The sequence below is a fragment of the Dreissena polymorpha genome, chromosome 1, assembly GCF_020536995.1.
Source record: "Dreissena polymorpha isolate Duluth1 chromosome 1, UMN_Dpol_1.0, whole genome shotgun sequence".
NCBI classification, from domain to species: Eukaryota; Metazoa; Mollusca; class Bivalvia; order Myida; family Dreissenidae; genus Dreissena; species Dreissena polymorpha.
This window is the reverse complement of record NC_068355.1, coordinates 167,126,989-167,145,246: the sequence shown is the minus strand read 5'-3', so window position 1 is coordinate 167,145,246 and position 18,258 is coordinate 167,126,989. Positions and strand designations below refer to the sequence as shown.

The 18,258-nt window shown below is 39.7% G+C and overlaps 1 protein-coding gene across 1 annotated transcript in view; it reads left to right on the top strand.

Moving 5' to 3' along the window:
- Positions 1–17,447, top strand: part of LOC127859973 (RNA-splicing ligase RtcB homolog) — a 53,633-nt gene extending 36,186 nt beyond the window's left edge. The window contains exons 11-14 of the mRNA XM_052397637.1: positions 12,246–12,356; positions 13,308–13,427; positions 14,079–14,121; positions 15,347–17,447. Coding sequence (XP_052253597.1) covers positions 12,246–12,356; positions 13,308–13,427; positions 14,079–14,121; positions 15,347–15,411 — 339 coding nt within the window. The 3' untranslated portion in view covers positions 15,412–17,447. The remainder of the gene's footprint in view (positions 1–12,245; positions 12,357–13,307; positions 13,428–14,078; positions 14,122–15,346) is intronic.
- The last annotated feature ends 811 nt before the right edge of the window (positions 17,448–18,258 follow it).

The window sequence follows — 18,258 nt, the reverse complement described above, 5'->3', positions numbered from 1 at the left end:
CCATCCACTCATGCCTGTTGAATATCAGGTAGTCATACACCATCCACTTCTACCTGTGGAATATAAGGTAGTCATACACCATCTACTCATACCTGTGGAATATCAGGTAGTCATACACCATCCACTCATACCTGTGGAATATCAGGTAGTCATACACCATCCACTCATACCTGTGGATCATCAGGTAGTCATATCCACTCATACCTGTGGATTATCAGGTAGTCATACACAGTCCACTCATACCTGTGGATTATCAGGTAGTCATACACCATCCACTCATAGTTGTGGATTATCTGGAAGTCATACACCATCCACTCATACCTGTGGATTATCAGGTAGTCATACACCATCCACTCATAGCTTGGATTATCAGGTAGTCATAGACCATCCACTCATACCTGTGGATTATCAGGTAGTCATACACCATCCACTCATACCTGTGGATTATCAGGTTGTCATACACCATCCACTCATATCTTGGATTATCAGGTAGTCATAGACCATCCACTCATACCTGTGGATTATCAGGTAGTCTTACACCATCCACTCATACCTGTGGATTATCAGGTAGTCATACACCATCCACTCATAGCTGTGGATTATCTGGTAGTCATACACCATCCACTCATACCTGTGGATTATCAGGTAGTCATACACCATCCACTCATACCTGTGGATTATCAGGTAGTTAAACACCATCCACTCATACCTGCAGATTATCAGGTAGTCATATGCCATCCACTCATACCTGCGGATTATCAGGTAGTCATACACCATCAACTCATACCTGTGGATTATCAGGTAGTCATACACCATCCACTCATTCCTGCGGATTATCAGGTAGTCAAAGACCATCCACTCATACCTGCAGATTATCAGGTAGTCATACACCATCCACTCATACCTGCGGATTATCAGGTAGTCATACACCATCCACTCTACCTGCGGATTATCAGGTAGTCATACACCATCCACTCATACCTGTGGATTATCAGGTAGTCATACACCATCCACTTATACCTGTGGATTATCAGGTAGTCATACACCATCCACTCATACCTGTGGATTATCAGGTAGTCATACATCATCCACTCATACCTGTGGATTATCAGGTAGTCATACACCATCCACTCATACCTGTGGATTATCAGGTAGTCATACACCATCCACTCACACTTGTGGATTATCAGGTTGTCATACACCATCCACTCATACATGTGGATTATCAGGTTGTCATACACCACCCACTCATACATGTGGATTATCAGGTAGTCATACACCATCCACTCATACCTGTGGATTATCAGCTAGTCATACACCATTCACTGATACCTGTAGAATATCAGGTAGTCACACACCAATCACTAATGCCTGTGGAATATCAGGTAGTCCCACACCATCCACTAATAGCTGTTGAATATCAGGTAGTCATACACCATCCACTCATACCTGTTGAATATCAGGTAGTCATACACCATCCACTCATACATGTGGAATATCAGGTAGTCATACACCATCCACTCATAAATGTCAATGATCAGGTAGTCATACACCATCCACTCATACCTGTGGATTATCAGGTAGTCATACAACATCCACTCATACCTGTGGATTATCAGGTAGTCATACACCATCCACTCATACATGTGGATGATCAGGTAGTCATACACCATCCACTCATGCCTGTGGATTATCAGGTAGTCATACACCATCCACTCATGCCTGTGGATTATCAGGTAGTCATACACCATCCACTCATACCTGTGGATTATCAGGTAGTCATACACCATCCACTCATGCCTGTTGAATATCAGGTAGTCATACACCATCCACTTCTACCTGTGGAATATAAGGTAGTCATACACCATCCACTCATACCTGTGGAATATCAGGTAGTCATACACCATCCACTCATACCTGTGGAATATCAGGTAGTCATACACCATCCACTCATACCTGTGGATCATCAGGTAGTCATACACCATCCACTCATACCTGTGGATTATCAGGTAGTCATACACCATCCACTCATACCTGTGGATTATCAGGTAGTCATACACCATCCACTCATAGTTGTGGATTATCTGGTAGTCATACATTATCCACTCATACCTGTGGATTATCAGGTAGTCATACACCATCCACTCATACCTGTGGATTATCAGGTAGTCATACACCATCCACTCACACTTGTGGATTATCAGGTTGTCATACACCATCCACTCATACCTGTGGATTATCAGGTTGTCATACACCACCCAATCATACATGTGGATTATCAGGTAGTCATACACCATCCACTCATACCTGTGGATTATCAGCTAGTCATACACCATCCACTCATACCTGTAGAATATCAGGTAGTCACACACCATTCACTAATGCCTGTGGAATATCAGGTAGTCACACACCATCCACTAATAGCTGTTGAATATCAGGTAGTCATACACCATCCACTCATACCTGTTGAATATCAGGTAGTCATACACCATCCACTCATACATGTGGAATATCAGGTAGTCATACACCATCCACTCATAAATGTCAATGATCAGGTAGTCATACACCATCCACTCATACCTGTGGATTATCAGGTAGTCATACAACATCCACTCATACCTGTGGAATATCAGGTAGTCATACACCATCCACTCATACATGTGGATGATCAGGTAGTCATACACCATCCACTCATGCCTGTGGATTATCAGGTAGTCATACACCATCCACTCATGCCTGTGGATTATCAGGTAGTCATACACCATCCACTCATACCTGTGGATTATCAGGTAGTCATACACCATCCACTCATGCCTGTTGAATATCAGGTAGTCATACACCATCCACTTCTACCTGTGGAATATAAGGTAGTCATACACCATCCACTCATACCTGTGGAATATCAGGTAGTCATACACCATCCACTCATACCTGTGGAATATCAGGTAGTCATACACCATCCACTCATACCCGTGGATCATCAGGTAGTCATACACCATCCACTCATACCTGTGGATTATCAGGTTGTCATACACCACCCACTCATACATGTGGATTATCAGGTAGTCATACACCATCCACTCATACCTGTGGATTATCAGCTAGTCATACACCATCCACTCATACCTGTAGAATATCAGGTAGTCACACACCATTCACTAATGCCTGTGGAATATCAGGTAGTCACACACCATCCACTTATAGCTGTTGAATATCAGGTAGTCATACACCATCCACTCATACCTGTTGAATATCAGGTAGTCATACACCATCCACTCATACATGTGGAATATCAGGTAGTCATACACCATCCACTCATAAATGTCAATGATCAGGTAGTCATACACCATCCACTCATACCTGTGGATTATCTGGTAGTCATACAACATCCACTCATACCTGTGGATTATCAGGTAGTCATACACCATCCACTCATACATGTGGATGATCAGGTAGTCATACACCATCCACTCATGCCTGTGGATTATCAGGTAGTCATACACCATCCACTCATACCTGTGGATTATCAGGTAGTCATACACCATCCACTCATGCATGTTGAATATCAGGTAGTCATACACCATCCACTTCTACCTGTGGAATATAAGGTAGTCATACACCATCTACTCATACCTGTGGAATATCAGGTAGTCATACACCATCCACTCATACCTGTGGAATATCAGGTAGTCATACACCATCCACTCATACCTGTGGATCATCAGGTAGTCATACACCATCCACTCATACCTGTGGATTATCAGGTAGTCATACACAGTCCACTCATACCTGTGGATTATCAGGTAGTCATACACCATCCACTCATAGTTGTGGATTATCTGGAAGTCATACACCATCCACTCATACCTGTGGATTATCAGGTAGTCATACACCATCCACTCATAGCTTGGATTATCAGGTAGTCATAGACCATCCACTCATACCTGTGGATTATCAGGTAGTCATACACCATCCACTCATACCTGTGGATTATCAGGTTGTCATACACCATCCACTCATATCTTGGATTATCAGGTAGTCATAGACCATCCATTCATACCTGTGGATTATCAGGTAGTCATACACCATCCACTCATACCTGTGGATTATCAGGTAGTCATACACCATCCACTCATAGCTGTGGATTATCTGGTAGTCATACACCATCCACTCATACCTGTGGGTTATCAGGTAGTCATACACCATCCACTCATACCTGTGGATTATCAGGTAGTTAAACACCATCCACTCATACCTGCAGATTATCAGGTAGTCATATGCCATCCACTCATACCTGCGGATTATCAGGTAGTCATACACCATCCACTCATACCTGCGGATTATCAGGTAGTCATAGACCATCCACTCATACCTGCGGATTATCAGGTAGTCATAGACCATCCACTCATACCTGTGGATTATCAGATAATCATACACCATCCACTCATACCTGTGGATTATCAGGTAGTCATACACCATCCACTCATACCTGTGGATTATCAGGTAGTCATACACCATCCACTCATAGTTGTGGATTATCTGGTAGTCATACACCATCCACTCATACCTGTGGATTATCAGGTAGTCATACAACATCCACTCATACCTGTGGATTATCAGGTAGTCATACACCATCCACTCATACATGTGGATGATCAGGTAGTCATACACCATCCACTCATGCCTGTGGATTATCAGGTAGTCATACACCATCCACTCATGCCTGTTGATTATCAGGTAGTCATACACCATCCACTCATACCTGTGGATTATCAGGTAGTCATACACCATCCACTCATGCCTGTTGAATATCAGGTAGTCATACACCATCAACTTCTACCTGTGGAATATAAGGTAGTCATACACCATCCACTCATACCTGTGGAATATCAGGTAGTCATACACCATCCACTCATACCTGTGGAATATCAGGTAGTCATACACCATCCACTCATACCTGTGGATCATCAGGTAGTCATACACCATCCACTCATACCTGTAGATTATCAGGTAGTCATACACCATCCACTCATACCTGTGGATTATCAGGTAGTCATACACCATCCACTCATAGTTGTGGATTATCTGGTAGTCATACACCATCCACTCATACCTGTGGATTATCAGGTAGTCATACACCATCCACTCATAGCTTGGATTATCAGGTAGTCATAGACCATCCACTCATACCTGTGGATTATCAGGTAGTCATACACCATCCACTCATACCTGTGGATTATCAGGTTGTCATACACCATCCACTCATATCTTGGATTATCAGGTAGTCATAGACCATCCACTCATACCTGTGGATTATCAGGTAGTCATACACCATCCACTCATACCTGTGGATTATCAGGTAGTCATACACCATCCACTCATAGCTGTGGATTATCTGGTAGTCATACACCATCCACTCATACCTGTGGATTATCAGGTAGTCATACACCATCCACTCATATCTTGGATTATCAGGTAGTCATAGACCATCCACTCATACCTGTGGATTATCAGGTAGTCATACACCATCCACTCATACCTGTGGATTATCAGGTAGTCATACACCATCCACTCATAGCTGTGGATTATCTGGTAGTCATACACCATCCACTCATACCTGTGGATTATCAGGTAGTCATACACCATCCACTCATACCTGTGGATTATCAGGTAGTTAAACACCATCCACTCATACCTGCAGATTATCAGGTAGTCATATGCCATCCACTCATACCTGCGGATTATCAGGTAGTCATACACCATCAACTCATACCTGTGGATTATCAGGTAGTCATACACCATCCACTCATACCTGCGGATTATCAGGTAGTCAAAGACCATCCACTCATACCTGCAGATTATCAGGTAGTCATACACCATCCACTCATACCTGCGGATTATCAGGTAGTCATACACCATCCACTCTACCTGCGGATTATCAGGTAGTCATACACCATCCACTCATACCTGTGGATTATCAGGTAGTCATACACCATCCACTTATACTTGTGGATTATCAGGTAGTCATACACCATCCACTCATACTTGCAGATTATCAGGTAGTCATATGCCATCCACTCATACCTGCAGATTATCAGGTAGTCATACACCATCAACTCATACCTGTGGATTATCAGGTAGTCATACACCATCCACTCATACCTGCGGATTATCAGGTAGTCAAAGACCATCCACTCATACCTGCAGATTATCAGGTAGTCATACACCATCCACTCATACCTGCGGATTATCAGGTAGTCATACATCATCCACTCTACCTGCGGATTATCAAGTAGTCATACACCATCCACTCATACCTGTGGATTATCAGGTAGTCATACACCATCCACTTATACCTGTGGATTATCAGGTAGTCATACACCATCCACTCATACCTGTGGATTATCAGGTAGTCATACACCATCCACTCATACCTGTGGATTATCAGGTAGTCATACACCATCCACTCATACCTGTGGATTATCAGGTAGTCATACACCATCCATTCATACCTGTGGATTATCAGGTAGTCATACACCATCCACTCATACCTGTGGATTATCAGGTAGTCATACACCATCCACTCATACCTGTGGATTATCAGGTAGTCATGCACCATCCATTCATACCTGTGGATTATCAGGTAGTTACACACCATCCACTCATACCTGTGGATTATCAGGTAGTTATACACCATCCACTCATACCTGTGGATTATCAGGTAGTCATACACCATCCACTTATACCTGTGGATTATCAGGTAGTTATACACCATCCACTCATACCTGTGGATTATCAGGTAGTCATACACCATCCACTCACACCTGTGGATTATCAGGTAGTCATACACCATCCACTCATACCTGTGGATTATCAGGTAGTCATACACCATCCACTCATACCTGTGGATTATCAGGTAGTCATACACCATCCACTCATACCTGTAGATTATCAGGTAGTCATACATCATCCACTCATACCTGTGGATTATCAGGTAGTCATACACCATCCACTCATACCTGTGGATTATCAGGTAGTCATACACTATCCACTCACACTTGTGGATTATCAGGTTGTCATACACCATCCACTCATACCTGTGGATTATCAGGTTGTCATACACGACCCACTCATACATGTGGATTATCAGGTAGTCAAACACCATCCACTCATACCTGTGGATTATCAGGTAGTCATACACCATCCACTCATACCTGTAGAATATCAGGTAGTCACACACCATTCACTTATGCCTGTGGAATATCAGGTAGTCACACACCATCCACTAACAGCTGTTGAATATCAGGTAGTCATACACCATCCACTCATACCTGTTGAATATCAGGTAGTCATACACCATCCACTCATACATGTGGAATATCAGGTAGTCATACACCATCCACTCATAAATGTCAATGATCAGGTAGTCATACACCATCCACTCATACCTGTGGATTATCAGGTAGTCATACAACATCCACTCATACCTGTGGATTATCAGGTAGTCATACACCATCCACTCATACATGTGGATGATCAGGTAGTCAAACACCATCCACTCATGCCAGGGTATTTTTTTACTGAGAAAGTGACGCCGATATTCGGCGTCTTCCCCTACCAGAATTTTTCCCCTTAAAATACAATTTCCCCACCAAAAATATCATTTTTCACCAAAATATAATATTTTCTCTCAAAGAAATGTTTATTTTTCCTTGGGGCATTCGACAATTATCCAATTTGCACCATGTACAACGAATTCGCGCTCTCTCTTTCCAGACGAACACACATCTGGGAATCCCAGTTATTCTAAATATAGCTCTTAAATAACGTCATGTAAACTGGGCAACTAATCGTAATAATCATGTGACTATTTTACTGGATACCGGTCTTGCGCGAGAAGGGTGTTTCGTCAATTAATTACCGGAAACCAGTCGAATTTTCATCCGGGCTATGTGCAAGCCGAGGTATAAACGTGAAAACAGAAAAAAATGTCTCACAATTAGCGTTCTTACACAAACAAAATCAAACATTCGAACTCGGAAGATACTGAACGCATCGAGGCATTTTTTAAGAAAGAATCATCGAAAACCGTTATAACCCAGCAGGATTCCGAGGTAATCAACATCGAACATTGTGAAAGTGAAAGTAGACAATCGGCAGCTGCCGCTCCTTTCCCTTCCAATACTGTAGCAAATCAAGATCGTCAACCCATTCATCATGAAATTGATATCACAAAATTGACATCGTCCCCCGGCCCCAGTTCAAAAATATAGTTAAAAACATTTCCCATTATTAGATCTACACCTGCAACTTTATTAAGGACTTTGACTTTAATACCTGTTAAATGTGTTTAAGAACAAAAAGGACAGAGACAAGTCTCTTTTGATGAGTTATAGACATTGAAATGAACAGTTTTTATTTTTTCCCCTAATATCTCTCTTTCGCACTCTTTTTTCCCCTTTCACCCAGCGTCCAGCGTCTTCCCCTTTCTCTAAAAAAAACCCCTGCATGCCTGTGGATTATCAGGTACTCATACACCATCCACTCATGCCTGTTGATTATCAGGTAGTCATACACCATCCACTCATACCTGTGGATTATCAGGTAGTCATACACCATCCACTCATAGCTGTGGATTATCAGGTAGTCATACACCATCCACTCATACCTGTGGATTATCAAGTAGTCATACACCATCCACTCATACCTGTGGATTATCAGGTAGTCATACACCATCCACTCATAGCTGTGGATTATCAGTTAGTCATACACCATCCACTCATACTTGTGGATTATCAGGTAGTCATACACCATCCACTCATACCTGTGGATTATCAGGTAGTCATGCACCATCCACTCATACCTGTGGATTATCAGGTAATATCACATATCGTTACTATAAATAGTAACAAAATGTTGTGGCGAGCGGGCCGTTATTGGTATCTAGCGGGCCAATATAAATTATATCAGCCCTAGGGCCGATTTTTCATATCAGAAAAGAATGGGATCGCGCGGCTAATACTGAACAATATGGCGTCCACATTCAGTCTTAGCCATAAAGAAGTAAAACATCATCTACTGGTTATTGTTCTACTCACCGAAGTTGTGTTATAACCATGTTTATTTTCGTTAAATTTAATTTGCTTCCATGAAGAAGTAAATTCTGGACACATTTCTTCATCGCCATCCATCTTTTCCGTTTAAAAGGACTGGATGTAAGCAGGCAATTCTTTGAGGATAGACATTCTTTGATCGACTGACAAAGGAAGGACGTATTCATCAAAGAAATTACCCTTTCAATTCAACATCGATTTCCTTCAAACAGTTAAAGAACCATTCACTGACACTTATCTTAAATTTAGGCATAATCCATCAATTGTTCAACAAAACATCTCGTTATTCGAGTCGACATTTTAACGAAATCGAAAATGCAGTCTCACCAGTTTCATTCCAGTTTTATATCCCAATGCTGTTATTCACATTCATAATATTATATTAATCCATCGTAAACAAACACACTAATCGTTCGATGCTTAACAAAATATTTAACTGTTAAATAAAACACTCCAAGTCCGTTTTGTTGTTGTCCTAAAATCCAGAGAGTCTAGGTAGTTTCGTCATTTAAATGACTTCACATGAGGTACGTCATAAACTGCGTAATCAATTGAATGAAAATAAAAGTACGGAAAGCTGTTTCTGTATAAATTTTCGTGAAGGACCAAAATAGTATGATATGTGATATAAACGATAACACACGGCAGAGCTGGGCCGGGCGTCTACAATCAGCCCTTGCCGACATAACGGCCCGAGGGCCATTATTCAGCAAGGGCCGATTATAGACGCCCAGCCCAGCTCTGCCGTGTGTTATTGTCTAAGTCATACACCATCCACTCATACCTGTAGATTATCAGGTAGTCATACACCATCCATTCATACCTGTGGATTATCAGGTAGTCATACACCATCCACTCATAGCTTGGATTATCAGGTAGTCATAGACCATCCACTCATACCTGTGGATTATCAGGTAGTCATACACCATCCACTCATACCTGTGGATTATCAGGTAGTCATACACCATCCACTCATACCTGCGGATTATCAGGTAGTCATACACCATCCACTCATACCTGCGGATTATCAGGTAGTCATACACCATCCACTCATACCTGCGGATTATCAGGTAGTCATAGACCATCCACTCATACCTGCGGATTATCAGGTAGTCATAGACCATCCACTCATACCTGCGGATTATCAGGTAGTCATAGACCATCCACTCATACCTGTGGATTATCAGGTAATCATACACCATCCACTCATACCTGTTGATTATCAGGTAGTCATACACCATCCACTCATACCTGTGGATTATCAGGTAGTCATACACCATCCACTCATACCTGTGGATGATCAGGTAGTCATACACCATCCACTCATACCTGTGGATTATCAGGTAGTCATACACCATCCACTCATACCTGTGGATTATCAGGTAGTCATACACCATCCACTCATACCTGTGGATTATCAGTTAGTCATACACCATCCACTCATACCTGTGGATTATCAGGTAGTCATACACCATCCACTCATACCTGTGGAGTATCAGGTAGTTATACACCATCCACTCATACCTGTGGATTATCAGGTAGTCATACACCATCCACTCATACCTGTGGATTATCAGGTAGTTATACACCATCCACTCATACCTGTGGATTATCAGGTAGTCTTACACCATCCACTCATACCTGTGGATTATCAGGTAGTCATGCACCATCCACTCATACCTGTGGATTATCAGGTAGTCCTACACCATCCACTCATACCTGTGGATTATCAGGTAGTCATACACCATCCACCCATACCTGTGGATTATCAGGTAGTCATACACCATCCACTCATACCTGTGGATTATCAGGTTGTCATACACCATCCACTCATTCCTGTGGATTATCAGGTAGTCATATACCATCCACTCATAGCTGTGGATTATCAGGTAGTCATACACCATCCACTCATACCTGTGGATTATCAGGTAGTCATACACCATCGACTCATACATGTGGATTATCAGGTAGTCATACACCATCCACTCATACCTGTGGATTATCAGGTAGTCATACACCATCCACTCATACCTGTGGATTATCAGGTAGTCATACACCATCCACTCATACCTGTGGATTATCAGGTAGTCATACACCATCCACTCATACCTGTGGATGATCAGGTAGTCATACACCATCCACTCATACCTGTGGATTATCAGGTAGTCATACACCATCCACTCATAGCTGTGGATTATCAGGTAGTCATACACCATCCACTCATACCTGTGGATTATCAGGTAGTCATACACCATCCACTCTTACCTGTGGATTATCAGGTAGTCATACACCATCCACTCATAGCTGTGGATTATCTGGTAGTCATACACCATCCACTCATAGCTGTGGATTATCAGGTAGTCATACACCATCCACTCATAGCTGTGGATTATCAGGTAGTCATACACCATCCACTCATAGCTGTGGATTATCAGGTAGTCATACACCATCCACTCATACCTGTGGATTATCAGGTAGTCATACACCATCCACTCATACCTGTGGATTATCAGGTAGTCATACACCATCCACTCATACCTGTGGATTATCAGGTAGTCATACACCATCCACTCATACCTGTGGATTATCAGGTAGTCATACACCATCCACTCATACCTGTGGATAGTCATGTGAGCCTTACTCTGGGAACAATGGGTTAAATGCATAAAGTGTCGTCCCATATTTTCATATGCAGTCAGCGCAGGTTAATCAGGTACAACACTTTCCCCCAAAACTGCAGGTTTGGTTAGGAAAGACTTTCTTTAAATGAAGAATACAATAAGAACGTTTGTTACAATTAAAGTGTGTCCCTGATTTGCCTGTGCAAAAAAACCCATCAAATTTTAATTTTAGGTACGTTGCTTACAAATCTATAGCAAGATTGAACCTTTTTTTAACTTTCATCAAAAGCTTAATTCTTTCCTACATGTTTAATAACTTTTATCAATATCTCAATTATTTCCTCCATTATTGTATCTATGCCTCAATTCGTTTTTGCATGTTTTATAGCATTTGTATCAATGTCTCAATTCTTTCCTACATGTACATGTTTTAAAACTTGCTTTAATGTGTCAATTCTTGTCTGCATGTTTTATACCTTTATTCAATGTCTGAACTCTTTTCTCCATTTAGTTGACAGGTCAGCCTGTGTTGATAGGCGGCACCATGGGCACATGCAGTTACGTTCTGACAGGAACGGAGCAAGGAATGAACGAGACCTTTGGCACAACCTGTCATGGAGCTGTATGTAATATTTAACCGTTTCCTGATCAGAAGCAAAATGAAAATGGCTCAATGCAACAAGCATAAAACCAGAACAGCCTGTGAGTAACTTGCAGGCTGTTCAGGTTGTATGCTGTTTGCTACTCATCAGTATCTAAGGATGGAAAGTATTCCCTAAAATTTTGATTTTGAGTAAAAAGGTTAATAAGTGAGGTGTTTAATTTAATTAAATTTCCCAAGGGACTACAAATTGGTCACAATTATATCTGAGCAGTAAAAGGTTCAGAGAAAACCTTGTAGGATTATTATCATTACACACATGGTATGTTCAATAAGTTGATTGCCTTATTGCAATTCTTCTGTGTTGATACTATTTATAAGACATGCACATTTTTTCTGAGAAAAAGCATTAATTTGATATTAATGTACTTTATGTTTTTACACATATATATACAAGTGAATTATGGATTCATACTGTATATGAAAAGTTATTTTCTATTTAAATGTCAATAATATACTGCAGTAAGGATTACTTTGATTACATATCATGTGTTGTTATCAACTTCTCAAAAGATAGCAAATATGTGAACTCAAAAAAAGAAAAATTGTGTGATGTCACAAGTCTTACATTCGTGTAACCATGTTATTTTATACATCTTATATAAGTTTTTCCACATGATCACTACACTTGTCTACTTAATTTAAACAAATTTATTTAAGCTTGATTGCAGCAAAAGCCTTATGCTTATTGAAATGCTCTTGAGTACGTTTCCTGGGTAGAACCAGTACTTGGTGTCTTCAGGGAAGATCTCAAGAAAGTCCCCAAAGTGGGAATCGACCCCATGACCTTTAGGCGAACAACACATCCCTATGCCATGGCAACCTACAAATGGTTTTCTTAACAGTAGCAGATTCACCCTTGTGGTACCACTGTCTGGATATACATATCAATGCATGCCCTACTGTTTTCAGGGTCGAGCATTATCGAGGGCCAAGTCGAGGCGTAACCTTGACTACATGGATGTGTTGAATGCTCTGGAGGAGAAGGGTATCAGCATCAGAGTGGCATCACCAAAACTAGTCATGGAAGAGGTAGGGACTCGATTTGGGATAACAGGGCTTAATGTATGTGGTTAAAGTATTGTCCCTGATCAGCCTGTGCAGTCCTCACAATCTTAAGAGTTACAAGATTTTACACTGTTAAGGAATGTTTTGTTTTAAGAATGTCTCTCCCTATGCAAGATCGAGTCCAAGCCGACAAAAATGCAATTTTTTATTACAGAATGTACAATATTTCTTAAATGACATTTTGACAATATATATATTCTACTTTGAATTGTTTTGCACTGTTTGAGTGGCAAATTGTGTAGTAAAACTTTATATCCTGCAAATTAAGAACTAGTTTGCATCATTCAATATCTTGATATAGCGTCTAAATGCCCCAACTTGCCAAAAAAGCAGCAAAAAGTATTTATCTGTTAATGACTGCTGATGTTTTGTCCACTGCTTTATAAAATGATAATATCAGTTCCGTGAAAACTACTGTTACTTAAATTTTGTATTTATATTCATTAGTTCACAATAGAAGTAAGAATTGCAAGTGCCGGGCAAAACAGTGCAAACAAGTATACAAATTTGGATGTTTTTATTGATAATCATGTTAATATTGCATTTTAGTTTTTTTAAACATCACTCCTATGAAAGTATTGTTTATATTAACATTAACACGTTTCCTTTCTCCAGGCTCCAGAGTCCTATAAAAATGTGACAGACGTGGTGGACACATGTATGTATAATTAGTGTCATCTCTTAAAAAAAAAGGCTTTTATTAAATATGTTTTGTTTTTAGTCATGACCAAGTACGTATAGATAAGGTTTGTTGGATGTTATTCTTAGAGTGAATTCACTATGATGTTTTTAGTTTTAAAAAGTTAAACTTTTGATATATGGAAATATTTTGTATCTTTTTCCAAAATTTTGGTGTTTCTGTTGTTGTTGTTGTGTTTTTTTGTTTGTTTTTTTAACCAGGTTTTCTGAAGGATAAAACTGGTTATTAGATTGGCGATGTCGGCAGGCTGGTGGGCGGGCCGTCAGGCTGGTGGGCGGACAAGCTTGTCCGGGCCATAACTTTGTCGTTCATTGTCAGATTTTAATATCATTTGGCGCATTTGTTCACCATCATTAGACGGTGTGTCGTGCGAAAGAATTACGTCGATATCTCAAAGGTCAAGGTCACAATTTGAGTTTGAAGGTAAAAAATGGCCATAAATGAGCTTGTTTAGGCCATTACTTTGTCGTTCATTGTCAGATTTGGCACATTTGTTCACCATCATTAGACAGTGTGTTGCGCGAAAGAATTACGTCGAAATCTCCAAGGTCAAGGTCACAATTTGAGTTTGAAGGTAAAAAATGGCCATAAATGAGCTTGTCCGGGCCATTTCTTAATGATTCATTGTGAGATTTTAAAATCATTTGGCACACTTGTTCACCATCATTAGAAGGTGTGTCGCGCGAAAGAATCACGTCGATATCTCCAAGGTCAAGGTCACAATTTGAGTTTGAAGGTCAAAAATGGCCATAAATGAGCTTGTCTGGGCCATTACTATGTCATTCATTGTGACATTTTAAAATCATTTGGCACATTTGTTTACCATTATTGGACGGTGTGTCGCGCGAAAGAATTAAATCAATATCTCCAAGGTCAAGGTCGCCACAACTAAAAATAGATTGATTTTGAAACAACTATGTAACTATGAACAATCAGTAACAATGCACATTTTGATTTTGAGTTGTCTCTCTTTATCAGACTTTTTTTCTAATTGAAATCAAGGTCAATTTTACACAAGGGGGTTTACAATACACATTTTGCATTGTCTCCCTTTATCAGACTTTTGAACTGAAAACCTGGTTTTTTGACAATTTTTTCCCGTGTTTAAATTTAATTTATGGAATTTACCGGTATGTAACAATTGCAGGATTACCATATTTTACCAACTTTGTGTATTTTTCAGGTCACATAGCGGGCATAAGTAAGAAGGCTATAAAATTACGACCTATTGCTGTCATCAAAGGGTGAAATCAAGGCATGGAATTATACATTAAAAATAAAAATAAAAGTGGACCTGGCATTTCCCGCCTGGCATGAGTCTGTACTGCTAATACAGGGGCTGTTTTGCTGATTAAATCAATCAGGCTGGCAAAAACAATTGATTCACAGATTTTGTCTGCAAAAAACATGCGTCAAATATGTACTTATAATTCATTGAAAGGTGCCTTTTCATAGGTTTTGACATGAATTGAAGTTTTTCATTAAATGCTTTTTATTGATAAATGTAAACATTGGATCTAAAAAGCACCAGTAAAAAATCAAGAATAAAATTCAAAAAAGAAATAAAAGAAACCCTCAACAAGGCTCGAACCACTGAGTCGACTGACCCCTGGAGTCCTGGAGTATAAGTCTACCACTTAGACCACTCAGCCATCCTTGCTCTTACAATGGTGGATGTATTTTATACTTTATATAAGCAATCCTCATAGTTTCAGAAAATATAACGACAACAACCGAACTCTCCAAATTATTCAATCGTTTCTCGTTGCAAAGCTTTATAATTTTCAGGTTTTTACATCGTCAAAAGATTCATATAATGGGTATTTTAGAGCATGGTAAATGTTCAGTATTACTGTTTCCTCACAAATATCATAACTTAAACGAAAATTTGCAAATCTCAAACAACTTTTTTTAATTTTGTCAATTTACCAAAACGTGAAAAGGCCCCTTTCATACACTTCAGCCATTTTTGATTCAGTGCCAGAAGATGTACGAAGTCAAAGTTTATACTGTGGCGTGGGCTTTATTATTGTTAATGATTTGGTATGTTTTAATTATGCTGAACTATGCTTAAAAAAGCTAAAGACACAAACAATTTGAATATTATGTGCTTATCTATGCAATACAAGGTAGCTGTATGTATGTGTTGTTTACCCCCATTTTTTCCTGCGTGAATAACGGTTTATTATGCTCCCCCAAAATTTTTTGGGAGAGCATATAGTCGCCGTTTCGTCTGTCCGTGCCCTCGTCCGTGCACATTTTTTGTCCGGGCTATTTCTCAGCAATTAATGACCGGAATTCAATTAAACTTTATGGGAAGCTTCACTACCCAGAGGAGATGCGCATATTATCAGCCAGTTCTGGTCGGATGATTTTTCATAGAGTTATGGCCCTTTGAAATTTTCCATTAACTGTACATATAGTGCAATTCTTGTCCGTTCTATTTCTCAGCAACTAATGACAGGAATTCAATGAAACTTTAGTTATGACTCTTTGAAATTTTCCATTAACTGTACATATAGTGCAATTCTTGTCCGGGCTATTGCTCAGCAACTAATGACCGGAATTCAATGAAACTTTATGGGAAGCTTCACTACCAAAAGGAGATGTGCATATTATCAGCCGGTTCTGGTCGGATGATTTTTCACAGAGTTATGGCCCTTTGAAATTTTCCATTAACTGTACATATAGTGCAATTCTTGTCCGGGCTATTTCTCAGCAACTAATGACCGGAATTCATTGAATCTTTATGGGAAGCTTCACTACCTTGAGGAGATGCGCATGTTATTTGTGGGTTCTGGTTAGATGATTTATTTAGAGAGTTATGGCCCAAATTTTTAAGTTGCTAAACCATGCATCGTATTATTTTGTCCAAAGTTATGCCCCTCAAGACGTTTCCTTTTATCTGAATATATAGTGCAATATTGTGACAAAAAAAACTTAAGGGAGCATCACCCGTCTCCGACGGTTTCTTGTTTTTTTTGTACGAAACTGTTTTGGGATATGAGAAATACCTTATGATTATGTCACAATATATAAATTTATGATAAGGATTATAGTGTTAAATCCGGATTCAAGTAATACATTATTGTTTAATGTTGAGTATTTAAAGAGGATTTAAATAGGTACAACTTGTAATTGCCAATCATTGCACAACATTGATTTACCTTTAATGGTGTACTTGTTTAATGTTTGTTATGATGTGTTGATTTTGTTCGAATGATCATCATGGTTTACAAACTTGTAAATGTTTATTACAAAAATAAATAAAATGGGTTTTATAATGTGCATTTTTTAAAGAAAAAAACAACAGCCCTACAAAACTATTACCTCACACTATCTGAAAGTGCCGACCGTGGTACAATCAAGTGCTTTACCACTAACTTAAGTCACATGCTTTGATAAACGGGGATTGAATCCTGGTCGCATAGGGCAGTAGGAGAGAAGCGCCTGTACAGACAAACTGCACTAATTTGACAGCCATCAAGTGATTGTCTGCTATGGAACACGCGATTTTCACCCCTGCGACTGAGTTCAATCCCCGTACCTTTGACCAAATATAACTCTAAAGAAGCCCTTATCGGAGTCTCTTAAAAATAAAGCCTTTACCTGTGTTTCAATATATTTAGGTCAACATACGTGTCTTGTTTCATCTTTATCAATTATATGTAAGCTTCACTTTGGAAATAGAGTGTTTAATGCATGTCATCAGAGACTTTACTTGTCGCTTGTGTTGCCTTTTAGATGTAATGAAGGACTAATTTGGGACGGCAATAACACGCATGCATTAAACCCCGTTTTCCAAGAGCGAGGCTTATTTCCATGGTAGAATGTTCAGGCCTTGTAAAGGTAAAAAATGGCCAACGCAATCATCGCGGCTTAAAGAGGGAACAATATAACAAAGACTGTGTATGCATGTAACGTTCGATTTTGTGACAAACATTACTGCGACAGTTATATGCATTTTTATTTCACGCGATTCTTTAGGGTTTTTTTATTCGAAAATTTCTTAGTTGTAACACAAAATGTGATATCGTTATGTGATGACCATCGAGTAATAATGTGTTTGTAAGTTGTGTTCTTAACTTGTTGGAA